The sequence below is a fragment of the Bos indicus genome, chromosome 20 (genome assembly GCF_029378745.1).
Source record: "Bos indicus isolate NIAB-ARS_2022 breed Sahiwal x Tharparkar chromosome 20, NIAB-ARS_B.indTharparkar_mat_pri_1.0, whole genome shotgun sequence".
NCBI lineage: Eukaryota > Metazoa > Chordata > Mammalia > Artiodactyla > Bovidae > Bos > Bos indicus.
Window position 1 is genome coordinate 29,333,191 of NC_091779.1, and position 22,971 is coordinate 29,356,161.

The 22,971-nt window shown below is 36.4% G+C and overlaps 1 protein-coding gene across 1 annotated transcript in view; it reads left to right on the plus strand.

The window, feature by feature from the left end:
• The window catches only part of HCN1 (hyperpolarization activated cyclic nucleotide gated potassium channel 1), a 453,436-nt gene that overhangs the window by 311,296 nt on the left and 119,169 nt on the right, over positions 1-22,971 (plus strand). The window contains exon 4 of the mRNA XM_070774701.1: positions 16,020-16,238. Within this exon, the coding sequence (XP_070630802.1) occupies positions 16,020-16,238 (219 nt within the window). The remainder of the gene's footprint in view (positions 1-16,019; positions 16,239-22,971) is intronic.

A 22,971-nucleotide genomic window follows, 5' to 3' on the forward strand; every position in this document is an offset into this window, starting at 1 on the left:
TGCAACCCCACGGACTGTAGCCCACGAGACTCCTCTCTCCATGGGATTCTCCAGGCAAGAATACTGGAGTGGGTTGCTAATTCCTTCTCCAGAGGATTTTCCAGACCGGGGATTGAACCCAGGTCTCTTGCATCGAAGGCAGATTCTTTACCAACTTAGCTACAAGGGAAGTCTGAGATGATGTAATAGTATCTTGCAAAGAGTTAAATGTTCTGTTTATGCTAATCTCTTCCATTGTTCCTTTATATTAATGTGTATATAAAATATATCTACCAATATTTATATATAGAAAATGTGTAAAATACAATTCCTTATATTGTGCAAAGAGATACAACAATGAAATATTTTTCTTGAAATGCTAATTCTAATTAAAAAATCACTTTTAAAATCTTGAAATAATGTCCAATTAGTGCCTTTCTGTGTTAATGAATTCTTAGTACAAAAATTGGAGTTAATAGACATGCCAAATTTAAAAGTAATTTATTGATTTGTTTAAATTTTATTTTAAAATAATGTATCAACATTCAAAAAAATGTGAGGAAAATATCCATAATCTAAATCACTGTTAAACTTTAATTTATAAACCTACTTAATTCGGATTTTGTATTTTGTCACCACTAATGAAACAAGAAAGAATTCAAAGGATTAACTGACCAGGGAACATGCCTAAATCAAGCTCTTAAAATGACCAGCCATCATTCTGTTTATGTTAGCAACAATTTAGTTATTCAGTTACTTTATATTTTATTGCTAAAAATAAAGTGTTTAAACTCTCTTGTAATGCAAAAGGTTTGATGCCAAAGGTGCAAATGTTTGTAAGCATTGTAAGCAGATCATAACACTATAAATAAGAAAAATAAATTTCCCCAACTGAAATAAATATATGTGACTGTATATCTGATTTTTTTTTTAATGTCCTTGCTAAAATTCATGGCTTTGGATTTATTTGGAAATATAACTATCAAGAGTACAAATATATATTCCAAGAATTCAAGATCTTCTATCATGTGACTGGAATAGAAATGATTCACTATTTCCTGAAACTGAAAGTCACTCAGTTGTGTCTGACTTTTTGCAACTGCATGGACTATACAGTCCATGGAATTCTCCAGGCCAGAATACTGGAGTGGGTAGCCTATCCCTTCTCCAGGGGATCTTCCCAACCCAGGAATTGAACCAGGGTCTCCTGCATTGCAGATATAGTCCTTACCAACTGAGCTATGAGGGAAACCCACAGTACTTTTAAAAATACAGTGTTAATGTTACATAGCAAAGTTGATAGGTCACGGAATTAACAAAAGGACAGTGTTGGTAGGGTCTCTATCTTCTTGTGAACTTTGGGGTTAATGTTTACTTTGCACCACACCATGCTATAGGGGAAATGTTGCTATATATATATATATATATATATATATATATATATATATATATATATATATATATGGTATATATATATTTTAAAGAAGTATTTATTTTGGTTATCCCCATTTTGACATTACACCTACCATTGCTGGCATTCTTTACCACAGATCTCCTTAGAAATGGCATGCACAATATTCCTACTGAATAATTCAATGTGTGATGGGCTCGTTGAGTTGAGGGTGGACTCACTGAGTTGAGTGGGCTTCCCAGGTGGCACAGTGGCAAAGAATTTGCTTGCCAGTGCAGGAAACATAGGAGACACACATTCGATCCTTGGGTTAGGAATATCACCTGAAGTAGGAAATGGCAACCCACTCCAGTATTCTTGCCTGGAAAATACATGGACAGAGGAGCCCAGTGGGCTAAAGTCCATGGGGTTGCAAAGAGTCAGCCATGACTGAGCATTCACATTGAAATGATCTCTACTTGTCTTCCTCCTGACATTATCACTTAATATGATCTGTAACAAAAAGTCACTGTGTTTCATTCAACTAAGACGGGGACCTCACCAAAAATGTTGTTTAAATGTTTGGGTTTGTAATAAATATATGAATCCAATAATTCTAGGGGACATATTTCAAAGAAAAAATAACTAAAATTAATACTTAAAACTGAGTTAATTCCATTCCAATTACTATTCAGTATAAAGCTTCCCAGGTCGCTCAGTGGTAAAGAATCCGCCTGCCAATACAGGAGCTACAGAAAACACAGGGTCAATCCTTGGGTCGTGAAGATCCCCTGGAGGAGAAAATGTCAATCTTCTCCAGTATTCTTGCTGGGATAGTCCCATGGACAGAAAAACATGGCAGGCTATAGTCCATGGGGTTTCAAAGAGTTGAATGTGACTGAGCACTCAGGCAAAGCAATAAAGCTTGCACGCAAAGTCTGTTGATGGTATCCTTTTTCAGCACTGTGAAATTGATGGAGAACAACTGTTTACTGCCCTAATTCTGTTTTTGTAAATACAGATAAAGTAAAATCATAACATATTCAAGTGAATACAGTATATTTGGAATTGGTGACCTATTTTACTGACACTTGTTATGACTTCAGGCATATTATATTGTGTTATATTCCTTATCTTGGAGACTCAGTGCAACTTTTGGTCTGATTGGCATTGATATAATTGGTATAACTAATAAGTTTATTCAATAATCATGAAAGTAATTAAACACACTGATAGAAATTTAGTAACCTTGCTGATTCTCTACCTGGGTTTCTAGTTTCTATTTTGTTATCCCTCTTCTTTAATAACTTAAGAATACATGTGTGAAATTTTTTTTTTTTTTGCAGATTCTTTTTTTGTTTTGTTTTTCTAAATGTTTTTATTCATTTATTTGGCTTTGCCAGGTCTTAGTTCTGGCATGCAGGATCTTTAGTTGTAGCTTGGGAACCCTTAATTGTGTGGCATGTGGGATCAGTTCCCTGACCAGGGATTGAACCTGGGCCCTCTGCATTGGGAGAGTGGAGTCTTAGCCACTGGACCACCAGGGACGTCCCTGGAAGGCAGATTCTTAACCACTGGACTGCCAGGGAAGTCCCAGAAACAGAGTTTTTGCCGGTAAAATCAGTCAAGGATCTAGAGATGATCCATTCTTGAGCAATGGGCCCTAATTCCGATGACAGGTGTATTTAGAGAAACGAGAGGAGTATTTGGACATAGAGAGACCCAGAGAGGAGGCCTGTGAGGACCAGACAGAGACTTGGGGGATGGGGCCACGAACCGAAGGCATCTGCAGCCACTGGAAGCTCAAAGAGGTCAGGAAGGACCCTCCTCTAGAACCTTCAGAGGGAGCATGGCCCTGCCCACACCTTGAACTTGGACTTCCGCCTTTCAGAACTGTGAGAGGATACATTTCCGTTGTTGCAAGCCACATGGTTTGTGGTCATTTGTTACAGCAGCCGCAGGCCATAAAAACCCAGCTAGAACCCTAAAGCCCTCCACGGACCCAGATCACTTGGAATTAAACGCTGACCCCCAGCAGTGGGTCCCAGACCCATCCCGAAGCAGGTGGCTTCTGCCTTCCGTTGGCCTCCTCGTCCCCAACTCTGTCCCTCCTCTGCCGCAGAAAGGTGGGTTTCCCTGCTGGCCGGTTGGACCCCCTCCTCTTGGCCTTTGCCTGTGCCGCTTCCCCGGCTCTTCCCGGCCCTCCTCACTCAAATCTCAGCCTACACATCTGGCCTTCCCTCCACCATGGTCCATTCCGGCTTTATTTTCCTCTAATATCCCTTATCGCGACCTCACACACACACACACGTGTTTGTTTAGTGTCTGCCTCTCCAGGACGTTGGCCCCCGTCAGTCAGGGATTTTTATCTTGATCACCCGGGTGCTCCCAGAGCACAGCACAGGGTCAGACCCATGTGTGAATTTTTGAACCTCTAAATTCTGTGGATCAGATTTTGCTAAGATGTTACCTACTTAACATATTTATATTCGCTTTCAAAAGATGAATAGTTATTTCAGGTGTTCAATGATGGAATATTTTGGCCTCCTAACTTAACAAAAATTAAATTCATGTGAAAGATGATGAACTGGAAAACTTTTGTTGCCATGTTGTGTTACTAAGTGGTTTAATTTGAATTTGAATGTCCTGTGTCAGGATATCTTAGACACTGTAGAATAAATATTTCTCTTTTTGCCACATCCCTTCACTCTGTCCCAAATTCAATAGCAGTACAAACAGAGTGTCAAATCAAATGCTTACAAAGGATTTTAAGTAAACCTAGAGAAAATTCAAAATATAATTTTTTATATGAAATTTCCCTGATAGTATAATAAAATTATCATATATATGTATATTTTCCTATAACCTGGCTCAGTACATTTTCCTCAAGAGATAATCAGTTTCAATGATATCTCAATGAAGTGATGAATTAAATGAGTGAATACTTTGAATAATAAAAAATAATCTATAAGGAGCAATTTGTTAGTAAATCATTACTTGAAATGAAAACAAGATAAGCCCTAATTAAATCAGAGCTCACAGACAACTTATTTACTTTCAGCTTATTTACTTTCAGTAGGATTCAGATAACATGTATACTGGTAATATTTAGATGGTATGGTAAAGCACTGTTAGCATACAGTTTCTTATTCATGTTATTGTTGATGTAGACTAAAATATGATAGAATCATTTTTGAAAGATGAAAAGAGAACAGCCACATAATAAAATAAATAGAATGTATTGGGAATAGAAACGTTCTTGGATTTTTCACAAAAGCCTCTAATATTCTCTTTTCTTTCTTTATGCCTATTCTTTGCCTTATTTTAATTTGCTCTATTAAATAAGGGCTGAAATGTGAAATTTGAGCTGGTCAGTTAGTCTTTCTCCCTCAATATTTTGCCTGAAGTTGTAAATATAATTAAGTTTACAAAGTCACAATCAGTACCATATAGAGTGGTTAATAATGTGGTCCCTAGAGCCTGCCTGCCTGGGTTAATAAAGTGGTCAATAATAATATGGTCCCCAGAGTCTGACTGCCTGGGTTATAGAAGTGGATTATTCCACTTACAAATTGGTAACCTTGAGCAAGTCACTATGTTTTCTACCTCAACATCATCTTAAGAATTGTATGATGATAAGACTAAACTAGTTTAATATAATAAGCAGTGCCTTGAACAATTTAGAGCTATACATGCTCTTTTTATCATATTAGTTTTCAAAGATAATGCTGTATTTCTATTTTATCACAATCTAATTTTCCAACTTGAATTTTTCCTGTTAGGATTGCAGTAGTGGGTCGGTGGGTGGTGGGAAGGATGAGAAGGGATAAAAGACGATGGAGGTAATGGCATAAAATACTGTTCCTCCAGGTGGGATTCTTTCAACAACAGCCTCATAATCACATGGTTGCCACCTAAACACTTACATACCACTGTGAAGCCTGTTTTGGGTCTTGTAAACACAATGTGTGCGGTGGAAATTCAATGATACTGGTCTCATAGAATAATAGAGAGGATCCCATCACCTGATTAGGTGGTGGGATCCATTCTCCTCCATAAAGAAGAGCATATATTGCATGAATCTTTCTAAAAATTTTATAACCCCCTGAGTTATTCTAATATCCTGTTTCTTTCACGGGCATGCTCAATTGTGAAGTTGTGTTTGATTCATGGCAGCCCCATGGTCGGTAGCCCTGCAGGCACCTCTGTCCATGGGATTTCCCAGGCAAGACTACTGGAGTGGGTTGTCATTTCCTTCTCCAGGTGATCTTTCCAACACAGGGATCAAAGCCACATCTCCCACATTGGGAGGTGGATTCTCTACCAGTGAGCCACCAGGGAAGGACACCTCTTTTACCATTTTATGAAAAACCTGTTGTTCTTGTTGTTTTATACTTTACACCTTTATATGATTTTTGCTCTCATTTCACCTTTCTTAAACTTGTAATAGCTTTTAAATTGACTTCTGTATGCACTGTTTGGAGAAGGAAATGGCAACCCACTTCAGTATTCTTGCCTGGAAAATCCCATGGGCAAGGATCCTGACAGGCTGCAGTCCATGGGATCACAAAGAGACACAACTTAGCAACTGAATAGCAGCAACAACAATCCATTGTTAAGTCTGTCCACCACACTAGGATTTCTCAGTTCATCATTGTTGGCATTTGGGGCCAGATAATTCTATGCTGTGGGAGAACGTTCCTGCAAATTTAGGATGTTTGGCAGCTTCACTAGCTTCTACCCACTAAAAACAAAAAGGTCTCCTTATGTTGCCACATGTCCCTTAGGCAGAAAAAATCATCCTCAGTTTAGAATGACTCTGCAACAATGCTTCCTGATCAGTCTTCTTAAAGTATAAATTTTGTCCTTTCAGATTGTATCATTCCCTGTTGAGAAACTTCAGTTTTTCAGTTCAGGTCAGTTCAGTTCAGTTCAGTAGCTCAGTCGTGTCCGACTCTTTGCGACCCCATGAACTGCAGCTCGCCAGGCCTCCCTGCCCATCACCAACTCCCGGAGTCCACCCAAACCCCTGTCCATCAAGTCGATGATGCCCTCCAACCATCCCATCCTCTGTTGTCCCCTTCTCCTCCTGCCCTCAATCTTTCCCGGCATCAGGATCTTTTCCAATGAGTCAGCTCTTCTCATGAGGTGGCCAAAGTATTGGAGTTTCAGCTTCAGCATCAGTCCTTCCAATGAACACCCAGGACTGATCTCCTTTAGAATGGACTGGTTGGATTTCCTTGCAGTCCAAGGGACTCTCAGGAGTCTTCTCCAACACCATAGTTTAAAAGCATCAATTCTTCAGCGCTCAGCTTTCTTTACAGTCCAACTCTCACATCCATACATGACCACTGGGAAAACCATAGCCTTGACTAGACGGACCTTTGTTGGCAAAGTAATGTCTCTGCTTTTGAATATGCTGCCTAGGTTGGTCATAACTTTCCTTGCAAGGAGTAAGCGTCTTTTAATTTCATTGCTGCAATCTCTATCTGCAGTGATTTTGGAGCCCTGAAAAATAGTCAGCCACTGTTTCCACTGTTTCCCCATCTATCTGCCATGAAATGATGGGACTGGATGCCATGATCTTAGTTTTCTGAATCAGTTTTTCATATTATACTAAAAAACTGTTGTGATGCCTTCAGATCTAGCCATCAATATGTTTGCTAGTGTAGTCCTTATTTTCTTACATATCATTTTATATTTTAGACTGGCTAATTCATGAGTAACTCTTTTGATAGATAGGTAGACAATGAATTTTCTGGATTTGATGACTGTTCCTATAAGAGTTTTCTCTCAAATATCCTGTCCCACATCTGCAATCATCTATCCACATTTTCTTTTTCTGCTTAAAACATGGTATTGCTCAAATTCCTTTACTCAGTAACTCAATTTAAACTCCCGTTAGGATTGAGAGGGGTCTTTGCTTTATGGATAGGTAGATAGATAGACAGATAAATAGATTCTATTTATAGATATATAGATTCTAAGGTTACTGTATTTTAAAACCATATTCTACCAACATGGAAATAGTCAAGTAGGTTAATGGAGCAAAATATGGAGCCAAGAAACAAACACCCATGGTGTAAAGACAGTATATAACAAAGGAGACAATTTTTCTGTCAGGGGGGATTAGGTTAGAAGTCATATGCTGTCTCAAGAGAGAAACTTTATAGAATGAAAGAAAATCTGAACTTCGTTCTGTGTACCAAAGGCAAAAAACCTTACTTAGATAAAAGATGTAAATATAAGTAAACATAAAATAACATAATCTCAAGAAATTTAGGACCTGTGAATAATCTCCAATTTAGAGAGTTTTTTAAACCAATACAGGAAATTTGTAGCTGTCAAAGTGAAAGAAGTCACTCAGTCATGTCTGATGCTGTGTGACCCCATGAACTGTAGCCTACCAGGCTCCTCTGTCCATGGGATTTTCCAGGCAAGAACTGGGGTGGGTTGCCATTTCCTTACAATTTATTTTTCTACATAAAATGATAACTTTGTATGGCAAACAGTAAATTATATGTAAATATTTAAACCAAATAAAGAATTGATATCCAGTCTTCAAAATATTACCGTATTTTAAAATAAAGAAAAATAAGAATTTCATCAGAAAAGAGGTCTAATTAATTAATAAGTATGTGAACACCTTCTCAAGTTCCCTACCCAATGAAATATAAAAATAATAGCTTTTATTTATTATAAATAATAATAGCTTTTCTCACTGTAGAAAGTGATAAGAGTATATTTTTACATGTTTTTGGAAAACTTGTTTTGGGAAACATGGCCACCCAAGATGGATGGGTCTTGGTGGAGAATTCTGACAAAACATGGTCCCCTGGAGAAGGGAATGGCAAACCACTTCAGCATCCTTGCCTTGTAAACCCCATGAACAGTATGAAAATTCAAAAAGAATACACTGAAAGATGAAGTCCCCAGGTTGGTAGGTGCCCAATATGCTACTGGAGAAGAGTGGGGAAATAACTCCAGAAAGAAAGAAGAGACAGAGTCAAAATGAAAACAATGCCCAGTTGTGGATGGAACTAGTAATAGAAGTAAAGCCTGATGCTGTAAAGAACAATATTGCACAGGAACCTGGAATGTCAGGTCCATGAATCAAGGTAAATTAGAAGTGGTCAAACAGTAGATGGCAAGCATGAACATCGACATTTTAGGAATCAGTGAACTAAAATGGACTGGAATGAGCGAATTTAACTCAGATAACCATTATATCTACTATTGTGGGAAAGAATCCCTTAGAAGAAATGGAGTAGCCCTCAAAATCAACAAAAAAGTCTGAAATGCAGTTCTTGGGTGCAATCTCAAAAATGACAGAATGATCTCTGTTCATTTCCAAGGCAAACCATTCAATATCACAGTAATCCAAGTCTATGCCCCAAATAGTAATACTGAAGAAGCTGAGGTTGAATGGGTCTATGAAGAACTACAAGATCTTTTAGAACTAACATAGAAAAACATGTCGTTTCATTATAAGGGACTAGAAGGCAAAAGTAGGAAGTCAAGAGATACCTGAAGTAACAGGCAAATTTGGCCTTGGAGTACAGGGCAGGGCAAAGGCTAACAGAGTTTTGCCAAGAGAACACACTGGTCATAGCAAACACAAGAAAAGACTCTACACATGGACATCCCCAGATGGTCAATACCGAAATCATATTGATTATATTCTTTGCAGCCAAAGATGGAGAAGCTCTATACAGTCAGCAAAAACAAGATCAGGAGCTGACTGTGGCTCAGATCATGAACTCCTTATTGCCAAACTCAGACTTAAATTGAAGAAAGTAGGGAAAACCACTAGAACATTCAGGTATGGCCTAAATCAAGTGACAAATAGATTCAAGGAATAGATCAAGGGATTAGATCTGATAGAGTGCCTGAAGAACTATGGACAGAGGTTCATGACATTGTACAGGAGGCAGTGATCAAGACCATCCCCAAGAAAATGAAATGCAAAAAGTGAAATGGTTGTCTGAGGAGATCTTACAAATGGCTGAGAAAAAAAGAGAAGCAAAAGACAAAGGCAAAAAGAAAAGATATACCCATTTGAATGCAGAGTTCCAAAGAATATCAAGAAGAGATAAGAAAGCCTTCCTCAGTGATCAGTGCAAAGAAATAGAGGAAAACAATAGAATGGGAAAGACTAGAGATCTCTTCAAGAAAATTAGAGATACCAAGGGAATATTTCATGCAAAGATGGGCACAATAAAGGGCAGAACTGGTATGTACCTAACAGAAGCAGAAGGTATTAAGAGGTGGCAAGAATGAACAGAAGAACTATACAAAAAAATATCTTCATGATCCAGATAACCACAATAGTGTGATCACTCACCTAGAGCCAGACATCCTAGAATGCAAAGTCAAGTGGGCCTTGGGAAGCATCACTACGAACAAAGCTAGTGGAGGTGATGGAATACCAGTTGAGCTATTTCAAATCCTAAAAGATGATGCTGAGAAAGTGCTGCACTCAATATGCCAGCGAATTTGGAAATCTCAACAATGGCCACAGGACTGGAAAAGGTCAGTTTTCATTCCAATCCCAAAGAAAGGCAATGCCAAAGTATGTTCAAACTACCGCACAATTGCACACATGTCACATGCTAGCAAAGTAATGCTCAAAATTCTCCAAGCCAGGCTTCAACAGAACGTGAACTGTGAATTTCCAGAGGTTCAAGCTGGATTTAGAAAAGGCTGAAGAACCAAAAATCAAATTGCCAATATCTGTTGGATCATCAGAAAAGCAAAAGAATTCTAGATAAACATCTACTTCTGCTTTATTGATTATGCCAAAGCCTTTGTGTGGATCACAACAAGCTCTGAAAAATTCTTAAAGAAATGGGAATACCAGACCACCTGACCTGTCTCCTGAGAAATCTGTATGCAGGTCAAGAAGCAACAGTTAGAACTGAACATGGAACAACAGACTGGTTCCAAATAGGGTAAGGAGTACGTCCAGGCTGTATATCATCACCCTGCTTATTTAACTTATATGCAAAGTACATCATGCAAAACTCCAGGCTGGATGAAGAACAAGCTGGAATCAAGATTGCCAGGAGAAATATTAATATATTCAGATATGCAGATGCTGCTGCTGCTAAGTCACTTCAGTCATGTCTGACTCTGTGCAACCCCATAGACGGCAGCCCACCAGGCTCTCCCTGTCCCTGAGATTCTCCAGGCAAGAACACTAGAGTGGGTTGCCATTTCCTTCTCCAATGTGTGAAAGTGAAAAGTGAAAGTGAAGTCGCTCAGTCGTGTCTGACTCTTCACAACCCCATGGACTGCAGCCTGCCAGTCTCCTCCGTCCATGGGATTTTCCAGGCAAGAGTACTGGAGTGGGTTGCCACTGCCTTCTCTGGATATGCAGATGACAGCACCCTTATGGTACAAAGTGAAGAAGAACTAAAGAACCTCTTGATGAAGATGAAAGAGGAGAGTGAAAATGCTGGTTTAAAATTCAATGAGGATCATGGCATCCAGTCCCATCACTTCATGGCAAATAGATGGGGAAACAATGGAAACGGTGAGAAATTTTATTTTCTTGGACTTCAAAATCACTGCAGATGGTGAGTGCAGCCATGAAATTAAAAGACCCTCCTTGGAAGAAAAGCTATGACCAACCTAGACAGCATATTAAAAAGCAGAGACATTACTTTGCCGACAAAGGGCCATCTCATCAAAGCTATTGTTTGTCCAGCAGTCATGTATGGATGTGAAAGTTGGAATATAAAGAAAGCTGAGTGCTGAATAATTGATGCTTTTGAACTGTGTTGTTGAAGAAGATTCTTGAGCATCCCTTAGACTGCAAGGAGATCCAACCAGTCAATCATAAGGGAAATCACCCTTAAAGATTTATTGGAAGGACTGATGCCAAAGCTGAAACTCCAATATTTTGGCCACCTGATGCTAAAAATCTCACTCACTGGAAAAGACCCTGATGCTTGGAAAGACTGAAGGCAGGAGGAGAAGAGGACGACAGAGGATGAGTTGGTTGAATGGCATCACTGACTCAATGGACATGAATTTCAGCAAGCTCTGGGAGTTGGTGATGGACAGGGAAGCCTGGTGTGCTGCAGTCAACGGGGTCTTAAAGAGTTGGATATGACTGAGCGACTGAACTGACTCACAGTATTTTTCAGTCTGGCAGTATATTTTAAAATCAATTGAAAACTTTGCTTTTTGACCCAATAAAGACTTTTCTGGGAATCTGATTGATCAAAATAAGGGTTATATGTATTAGATTGTTTATTATAGAATAATTTGTCATGGAAGAAGCTAGGAAACAGTAGAAAATGGGTGAATTAGCTATGTGGAGGGGTATTTCTGTGAGAAAAGCAATATACAGAAAAAATGTATATAATATAATTCATTTTTGAAGGATTAAAAAGCCACAATCTCAGAATGTGTGTGTTGTGTGTGTGTGTGTTTTCCATGTATTTATGTTAACATGGAAAAAGGTACAGAGAAAACCATTCCTGGTTTAAGAAGTAGAAATGGAGAGAAAGGGAGAAAGGGATGGATAAAACAAGAGTTGAAAAGTTTTCCATGATTCAAAGGAATCATGAAGCATGTATAATAGACATTTATTTCAACTCATTTAAAAGGGAATATGTATGTCTGTTGTGTGTGCCTTAGGAGATAACTGAAAAGGAACATAACACACATTCTTGTATAAAATAGTTTGGCAGCTATCTAGTTGCATTATTTAGGGAAATTGGTTTAAACTTTACTCTCTAGCTCCTCATGCCGCTTCTCCTAAAAAACCAACATGAACAGAAAGCACAACCTCCATTGGACACCTTTTTGAACTTTTTAATTATTTCCATTATATCTAATTACCTCAAGATGCCTAAACAACATAAAGGAAGAAATTTTTATGCTGGTTTTAACTAATTATAGTCAAAATTTATTTATTCACTCCTTTTGACAGTAATAAAAAATGTTGAGTATCTCTACTGAATTATGCTATTTAGACTCTAATCTATGAGAAAATATAAGTCCATGAGATGATCATCATATACAGGGTAGAAGTCACCATGACAGGTGAATACCTGCAGTTCTCTAGGAGCTCTAAAGAGATTTAAATCCAGTAAGAAACTAGTCAAGCTTGTTTTCTTTCTATCCATTCTTTGAATGGATCATAGGATAAAAGACCTTTGTTTATTTTGTAGTTTGGTTTGTAATGTATCCAATTTTAGTATTATCAGTATGAAACTGAGTCAAATTTCAAGAATTTAAGTATCATTTTAAATAATAGGTACATTCAAGATTTTTATAGAGCACGTTGCTCTGTTAATTAAATATTCCATTTCTTGTTTATGAAACATCTAGAATTTGGGGAACCCTAAGTGTATTCCTGAGAGTATGAGCTCTGTTCATTCCCCAAAATGCAAACTTGTGCATGAGTTCATTATACAATTTTCCATGTATAATATCATAAATAATTTTCTTTCTTTAAAATTAAATTTCATTTTATACTGACAGAGACTAGGGGTAGCTTAAAATGGCAACATGACCTATTGTATAAAAAAATAAAATGAATTTCACTTTAAGAACCTTAACTTTCAACTAAATGAGACTGGTTATATTTTATTTGTCTGCAGACTCAACCAGTTCCAAAGTTTATGAGGTTGGATTTTTCAAACTTATCATGTTCTGTTGTAATCTATAAACTTAACTTTAGAAAGCCGTATTAAAACAATAAACAAAATATCTGTACATATATTTAATATTAATACATTATTTTAAAATTTATGATTATTTAGGAGTTAGTTTGACAGACTCAAGTTAATTTGACAGACACTGTATGTACATGTGGTTTATGATCTGGGAGTTGTAAAAGGACCTACTTTAGGAAGGACTCTGCACTTGGATTCATGCTCTGCTGCAGCCATCTTGAAATTCATAATAGCATTATCTTTGAATTTATGTTCATAAGCAAAGTCCACTGGGACATGGAACCATGAATATGAGCATTGGCGTTGCAAGGTAGCAGCTGTGCATATACAGGTTCAAGCCTACAGGCACAGCAGGAAGTACAGAAGCCAAGCAGTTGGCCTGGCAGCAAGGCACAGATATGCACGCCTCAGCAGTCTTGGATGCTTTGTGTCTCTAATGTGGACAGGCCTGAACTGGGTCCAGGTTAGCAGTGGCAAAGGCAGCAACAGAAGCAGCAGTATTAACACTAAGCAGCAGAGACACACAGGAGGACTTTCCATGCCAGCCAGGAGAAGACCATGGTGAGATTCACCTGTCAGGCCCAAGAACCCATCTCCAAAGTATCTACATAAATATTAAATCTCTTAAGTTCCAAGACAGACCCTGTGGAGCTCAAACAGTAAACTTTGTCAATAAATTATTACATGATAAAAGAATTCATATAGCCGTTTCAATAAAAGTTATCAGGTAGTTATTAGAATTCTTGATTTTAAAATCTCCAGATTTAACAACTCCTGCAACATTGAGATGCAAATATGCACCAGCCTAGCAATAAGAAATTTAAAGATCATCACTTACACTGGAAAATAACACTATTTTCATATGAAGTTTTAAATAAGCCAGTTATTAGCAAGGAAGACAATTTTTAAATTAAATTTTCCTTGTAATTGAAAATACAGGAAGATAAAACCTAATCAGGCATTATGGGTTATATACAAATCAGGAAGCTATTTTTGGCTTCTTGCATTGATCATTCTTTAATTAAAAGTTACAGGAAATGTCAGAGGAAACATTAAAATATCATTGCATACATTTACATTTAACATTAAGTTCAATAGAAAAACTGTGTAATGGTTTTACAAAAAAGTGTAATGGTTCTTTGTTGTGATAGAATTGTTCTGTATCTTGACAGTGTTGATGAGTATAGGAACCGATACATGTAATAAAACTGAATAAAACTAATTTGTGTATACAAATGAGTACACGTTTACTGAAATATAAATGATATCAGTGGATTATATTCATGTCAGTTTCTTGTTGTAACATTGCTCTATAGTTTGCAGGATTTCACCTTTGAGAAGAACTGATGAATCGTACATATTTCTCTATTATTTCTTAACAATGTCCATATTCATTTACATATTTGGCAAAACTAATACAATTATGTAAAGTTTAAAAATAAAATAAAATTAAAAAACAAACAAAAAACAAAAAAAACCAAATATTTGATTTGAAAACAACCAAAAAAAAAACTAGTATAAAAATAAGACAGAGTTTCTTGAATATGATTTTTATGGAGTTAAATCATTTATTAGAAATTATTCCATGAGAATCATCAGCTCCAGAAGTACTAAAATTTATATATTAAAATAATTTATCAAACATTCATCCTAATGTTGTCCCCAGGCTATACATACTCCAGTTCCAGTAAAGGTTGCATCAACAGAAAGATCTTCCCCCAAATTAAAAATGTATCAGAAATTATTTGTGATATTGCATTAGCCAAAAGGAACTGATGTAATTTTCAGTTTTATCATTGAAGATGAAATTATTAATCATATAAATTTTTATGACATAAAGAATGAATTTGTCAGAAAACTAAGCCATAAAAATTGTATGATCATTCAAGATATCACAATGGTATAGTATTACTTGTATTATATATAATTATGATACCAGAATTTAACTTTTTGAAATGTATAAGTTTATGTTGTTACTCAACTAGCACTATTATCCCAAGTTTTATAATGAATTAAATATTTTAAGGAAAATTCTTTATATATTATCTTCAACAATACTTTCCCCCCCTACATTTTAAACTAAAAGGCCTCAAATTTTTATTTTACCCTGAGTCTCATAAATGAGGTAAATCCTGGACTAGGCAGTTTGATACATTGATCAAAAAAGTTCTTTAAGTTTTATCAGACAATATATAAGATATATTGAATAACTTATTTTTGTAGAATTGAGTTTAAGATAGAGTTTTGAAATTACATCAGAAATTGCATCTAATAACTAATCTCAGAAGTCAGCATTTTTGTTTTTTTTCAGTGTCCTCCAAGATATTATTTTGCTTATTTTATTTTATTATTCTACAGAAAGCCAGTAAGATTCATCCATCATCAACTTTGACATTTGAATTTCAATATTCATTACTCAGAGAAGTCTTCAAGGAAGTCTTTTCACTTATCAGATCTGTATTTCCAAATTATGTTAATTTTTCATTTAAGGTATTGAGGTATTCATTGAGGTCTATACAAATATATCATTTGGACTTTCAAAATTTTAATATGATAGCTTTGACAAAAATTCCTATACTTAAGCCTATGTGCTTCATATCAATCAGCAGCATTTCTCAATTTGCAAATAATAATATATTACTAGAGAATGACACAGATTTCCTGGAAATTTTAAAATGAACTTATCAACATTCATTCACACCACTGTCCCAAAAGGAATTTTTAGTTTTAAAAACATATAAAACTGACCAGAATTGCATATTTTAACATAGACTATTTCTATTTCATTGTATTTAGCAAGTTTTGAAAAACATCCGGTCTTTTGATTAACTATTGGGGCGAAGTATCTGTGTAAATTCTCTATTACAAGAATGTTATAATGCTTCTGTGTATCGGTCATACTCATTTTTCTTCTGCTATCCTAATGGTTCACTCTATTTCCTTTTTCTCTTCTGTTGCAGAATGATTCTTGGGGAAAGCAGTATTCCTACGCGCTCTTCAAAGCGATGAGTCATATGCTGTGCATTGGCTACGGAGCCCAAGCCCCCGTGAGCATGTCTGACCTGTGGATCACCATGCTGAGCATGATCGTCGGGGCCACCTGCTACGCCATGTTTGTTGGCCACGCCACGGCTCTAATTCAGTCTTTGGATTCCTCAAGGCGGCAATATCAAGAGAAGGTAATTGGTTTTATCTCTAATATATTCAACCAGCTAGTTTGTCAATTTAATTAATAGTATTCAGATAAATAAACTATGCCCAGTAACGAAACTATAATGAGCTGAAATGTTCGAAGGAGGAAACCACAATGTTTCCATATTTTGAACTTTTTTCAAGATGGTCCTCATAGCTTTTGTTTCCAGTTTCTCTCTTAAATACATATTTTCTTTTAAAAAAATCTGATTTTCATCCACAAAAAAATAGCTCCATGTTTCAAATGTATGAAGCTGATTTGAGGTGTTGTCATGGTTTGTGTTCTGTAATTTTTAAACAGTTACTATAATATAAAGACTTCTCTTGTACATGTTAGAAAAATGTGAGCTGATTAAATGCAGAGAGACGGCCATTGTTCGTGTCTCTTTTCGCCTCTTTGCATATTGCAATCGTAATTTATATTAAGTCCATATGCATAGCTGAACATATGTTGCCCATATATCTAGATAAGTCACCACACACCCTCCAGTCTTTAAAATGCATACTAACAGCTGCTATCATGCATTCTTACGCACAGTGTGTTAATTGAAATGATTGCTGTACTAAACTTTTCTCAAAAGAGAGAAAGTAGATTTGTGCACGGATTTATTCATTGGATTTTGTTTTAATATGCTGAATTATTTGGTTGGTACTAGACCTTGGATAATCAGACAGTACTTAGATTCTTCACAAACATCAGTAACTTTCTGACAGATAAGAATGTTTTATAACTGAAGGAAGAATTTCTAGTGTTGGAGCTCTGTTGAATATGATAGAATATATAATATATATGCACCTTGCTAAAAAGCATATCTGAAAGTAATGGTTCAAACAATTCTAGAATATGTCTCCTGATGAGTAATAACAGCTTAGACTCATAAATTCTTCACCAAACAGGCAAAGATCATTTCATTTGTGACTTTATTGACAGAAGTTTTCAACGTATTATGTTTGCCGTAATTCATCATCAAATTCTTGATCTTAGGAGGGTTTGGTAGAGGATAAAGGATACTGGAATAAGTTTTTGTTACTTTTTGACATTTGAAACAGTTTAGTCAGAAACAGCTGGTCATTTAGGTGAGTGGCATTGATTCCCTCTCCTGCATCTCCCTAAGAGAGGCCTGAGAACCTGGCAGCCATCACCAGCCTCTCTGCTGAGGGCTCTGTGCTCTGCCAGAAGCCGCTCTTGGATGAGACCCAAGATGTCAGGCTAGCCCTGCTGCATCACTCAGATCTGGTCCACAGAGAAGCCTTCAGGCATCCATCTCTTAGCCCATCTCTCAGCACTACTGCTTCCTCCATCAAAGCAACGAAGAGCCTGTGTCTAGCCTTCAGATTCTTGGCAGAGTCACACCCCAGTGTCCACAGGCTATTTGCGTGTTCTCATATGTGAACTGGACTCCAGACTCATGTCTCTTAACTATGTGAACTTATTTCAAAGATCTCCAAGCGACTTTCTTGACGTACCCCTGAAAGGTCAAGGGTTAGAAGGTAGCCCTCCCACAGCCCTATCCCAAAGCAGGCTGGACTCACATAGGAGCAGTCATTCCCTTCAAAGAGGTCTGCTCACTATTGTTATCAGGAAAGTTCTGTTTCTACTCTCTGACCTCTGTAAACCTTCAGTGAGATTGACACCTTTAGAAGTCTTCTTCATTGGATCTGCATTTACAATTGTAAACCTGTATAGGAGGGAGCCTCTTACACAACCAGCATTCTGATATCTCAGGTTAGCAGCTCAGTAAACATGAGGAAGGAAGAGTAAATCCTAATCTAGCAGATTTTTAGACCTTTTATTTTAAAATCTCAGTTCTTCTCAAAACTTACTCCACAGATAATATAAATAAATCATAAACATACATACATATATATATATATATACATGAGTATATTTTTAAATTTTATTTATTTTTAATTGAAGGATAGTTACAATATTGTGTTGGTTCCTGTCATACATCACCATGGATAAGCCATAAGTATACATATGTCTCCTCCCTCTTGAGCCTCCCACCCTATCCCATACCTCTAGGTTGTCACAGAGCTGGTTCATTGTTGAATTACCTATTTAATTGTTTCCTGGTCAGATAAGTTTGTACATCTTGATTGAAACAACGAACTGAAAAGATTTTTTCTATTAATGTGTGTGCTCTGAACATTTAACATTTTGTCTGCCCTCTGCCAAACACCCTTGTATTTTAAGTGATTGATGAACACTTGGGAAATGCCTTATCTAGACATACTCCCCACAGTGAGCATTCCATTTTCTTAATCATTCCATTTTCTTGGGTAGGTACTACCTTTTCTAGATATACCCACAGTTCATCTAGTTTTTTTAAATGAAATTGCTTTAAATCACTCTGTATCTTTATACTATTGTATCTCAGTTCTTACACTTCAGCACCCCTGGGAAGCCTACTATTATTTCAAAACTTGTCACTCTCTTTCCTGTCAAATAATTCTAGTAAAAGCAGCGTTTAGGTGTGCAATTTTCCTTTGTAATAAGCAAGAATTTTAACACAAAGCACATTATGAATTTAGAATGAGAAATTTTCAACTCACCTTGGTGTACCTGACGTACATGAATGATTTTTAGTGTGAAATTTGAACATGACAAATACTTAATTGTATGAGGAAATTATCAAATTGAAATAACTATATACTGAATAGCTTCTGAATCCAAGAAGCAAAGTGTATATTAATCTAAGGCAGGTTCATCAATGAATGACTTGTTTAAATAGGCTGTGCTTTCTAATGATAGAGCATGAGGCAGTAAGCCAGTGCTGCTCTGGGCTTCAGATATTGCGTATGTTGCCCAAAATTGTAAAAAAACTACTGATTCTTAGTTTAATAATGATAATAAATTTAACATTATAAATTTATCCAAATGGACAGAATTTTATCATATCAGCAAGTGTTTATGATCCCTTTGGAATAAGAAGGTATAGTTTATCATAAGTAGTCTCTCAACCATGAAGGTGAATTATGTAATCCTGAATGAAATCATGCAGTTGTGCAATTTTATGTAATCATATCAAAAATATTATATTCTAAACCTAGTCAGTTCAGGCAAGTGGTTTTTTTTTTTTTTGGTTTTAATGAATAATCCATAGATTCTTATTCTTTTCTTGTAATGAAAGACTGTAATCAGGACTGTCACATAAGCTTCTTATTCCATAGAAATATGTTTAATCAATCTAGTCTCCCAAATTTGTATAAGGTAATGTTATGAACAAAGACAAAAGACTAGGCACTAAGACCTGCTCTCATTTTTTAACTAGTCAAATCCCATTTATAGTAAAGCAAATTCCAGGTCATTTAAAATGAACTGATTATGGGTAATATGCCCTTCAAAAATAATTTGTTGGAAAAAGACTGGTGCCAAACCAACTTTTAAACTCATGGATCTCGTTGCCAAATCGCTCTTCCAACCAGAAAATTATTGTTCTCAGAACAAACCAAATGATTCTGATCTTCCCCCATACCTTTCATCCTACTCCTGACATACTTTTACCCCTTTTCCTGTTTACACAGGTTCTACCCTTCCCTTTGGAAGATTGTGACACCTTCCCTGATTATCCTAATCTATAATAATCTGTTTATTGTGTATATTCTATCTGTTCTAGAGGAATATAATACTCTAATAGGAAGATCTATGTCTTTATTATTGTGTATTTCCTCCCCCATACACAGAAACCTCAGTGCTATGATGCTCAGAGGGGACAGTAGGATTAAGAATATTTATAGTTGTCCAACTGTGTTTTCTAGCAAATAAATGGGAGTAAGAGTTTATCCTTCAAAATTTTTGAATTCTGTCACTTGAATATACATGAGAGCATCTTTTTCAAAATGTTGATCCCATTGTTTATTTATATGTGTGTAAACATATTGCTTCAGCTGTTACAGCAAATACTTATGTATGTATGTATGCATTTGGCTTACACACAGGTCATGTTTTGGAAACTAAATTTTCAATATGCTTTTCCTTCTGCAATTATGAGATTGGTTTCCTGTAAGTGAAAGATACATTATCAAAATATCTTTCACTGGGGTTGAAGCCATTTCTTGATTCCTGGATTGATCAGTAGGGTACTCTGCTTTAAGCCATGATGAAACCCTTTGTTTCAGAAAGAAGGATGGGAGAGATTGTCAGGACTGTCATGTGATTCTGAGTCTTCAATTTCGAAAAAGAATTCTATGACTAGAGTAATGGCAGATCAAAGGGAAAAAAAAAAATTGGAGTAATGGCCACTGGCCATGATGGTTTATAAATAATACTTAATATTTAATGATACTTTAATATTGCATTAAAAAGAAAAAATTTGCCTCTTATTTTGCACCCCATCTTCATTATGTAAAGAAATTAGTCAGTTGAGCTTCTAATTTGGTTTGCTGGTTGTGTAAACTTGTGATAGTGTTTGTTGTGATAGCATTTGTCTTCAGAAGAACAAAAGGTCTTAGAAGTTTTAATGATCTTGAAAATCATACTGACCCAGTATTTAAAGGAAAACTGCCTTGATGCCCTCATTTTCATTGGAAGCATCCTTAGTGGGAAGAGGTAGCTCTAAAATTCAAGTGTATTCAGCAAAATATTTCATATGATTTTCTTCATTATTTGTAAATGTATGTCTTCCTCCGCTACAAATGAGAATGCTATGAGCAGAACTCCCACATGGTTCCTTAATTAGTTGGAAAAGTTTCCAAGTCAGCTATTCTATATACTTTTGCTTCCCAGGAGCTGAATTTATTGTACTCAGATATGTTAAGGTGGTAGTACTGCCAAACATTCTCAGGCCAGGACAGTCCTCGGACTGGGAATATTTGTGAGATTTTCTCATAGAAAAGTAACAGTACCACAGCCCTTGGGTTAGCTTCATGTTGCCGCTTCAGCTGCTAACAAATCGGGCTCCTGGCAAATAATACTTTACGTGTTCCACTGGGAGAAATATTTTTACATTAACTATAAGTACTGTTTTAAAGATAGGTCAGAGCCAAAGAATATTCAAACTACCGTACAATTGCACTCATTTCACATGCTAGCAAAGTAATGCTCAAAATCCTTCAAGCTAAGCTTCATAAGTATGTGAACTGAAAATTCACAGATGTACAGGCTGAATTTAGAAATGGCAGAGGAACCAAAGATCAAATTGCCAACATTCGTTGGATCATAGACAAAGCAAAGGAATTCCCAAAAAGCATCTATGTCTGCTTCACTGACTACACTAAAGACTTTGACTGTGTGGATCACAACAAACTGGAAAATTCTCAAAGAGATGGGAATACCAAACCACTTTATCTCCTGAGAAACCTGTACGCAGGTCAAGAAGCAACAGTTAGAACTGGACATGGAACAGAGGAGTCGTTCAAAATTGGGGAAGTATTGCATCAAGGCTATATATTGTCATCCTATTTATTTAACTTATATGCAGATTACATTATGCAAAATTCCAAGCTGGATGAATCACAAGCTGGAATCAAGATTGCTGGGAGAAATATCAACAACCTCAGACATGCAGATGATACCATTCTAATGTCAGAAAGCAAAAAGGAACTAAAGAACCTCTTGATGAGGGTGAAAGAGGAGAGTGAAAAACCTGGTTTAAAAGTCAACATTCAAAAAACTTAAGATTATGGCATCTAGTCTCATAACTGCATGACAAATATAAGTGGAAAAAATAGAAGCAATGACAAATTTTATTTTCCTGGGCTCCAAAATTACTGCAGACGGTGACTGCAGCCATGAAATGAAACAAGGCTTGTTTACTCCTTGGAAGGAAAGATATGACAGACCCAGACAATATGTTCAAAAGCACAGACATCACTTTGCCGACAAAGGTATGTACCATCAAAACCATGGTTTTTCCATGTACAGATATGAGAGTTGGACCATAAAGAAAGCTGAGCACTGAGGAATTGAGGCTTTTGAACAATGGTGCTGGAGAAGACTCTTGAGAGTCCCTTGGACTGCAAGGACATCAAACCAGTCAATCCTAAAGGAAATCAACCTTGAATATTCATTGGAAGGACTGATGCTAAAGTTGAAGCTCCAATACTTTGGCTATCTCATGTGAAGAGCCAGCTCATTGGAAAAGACATTGGTGCTGAGAAAGATTGAGGGCAGGAGGAAGTAGGGGCGACAGAGGATGAGATGGTTGGATGGCATTATTGACTCAGTGGACATGAGTATGAGCAAATATCTGAAGATAGTAAAGGACAGTGAAGCCTGATGTGCTGCAGTCCATGGAGACATCATTTAGTAACTGAACAAAATCAACGAGAAAGAGTTTGAGGCTATTAATTTAACCAAGAAGAAAAATAGAATTTTGCCAGTTGTAAATTTTTATTCTACCACTGATTTTCAATCTTTGTATTTTAATATATCCCACTGGTACCTCTTTCATTCAGTGATAATTTCTGTATGAAACTCCATATTAAATGCTGAAATTTCCTGCATCTTTGTTGTTAATAAGGACTGTAAAATTGCTAAAGATTTGTCCTTACCAATCCTTCATTTAGTTCTTTGCAGGTAACATTTACCATTGGCAGTATATCTGACAGTTTCTTATAATGGCTGTAAAGTAAAGTTGCATTTTCTATCATTTTCTTTTATTGATTGATGTATGGATATTATCTTTTAGAAATGTGTGAATTTTCATTTGAATGTCTTCCTTTAAATTTTTTTTAATTAAAAAAATTTGGGGGGTATAATTAATTTACAGTGCTGTT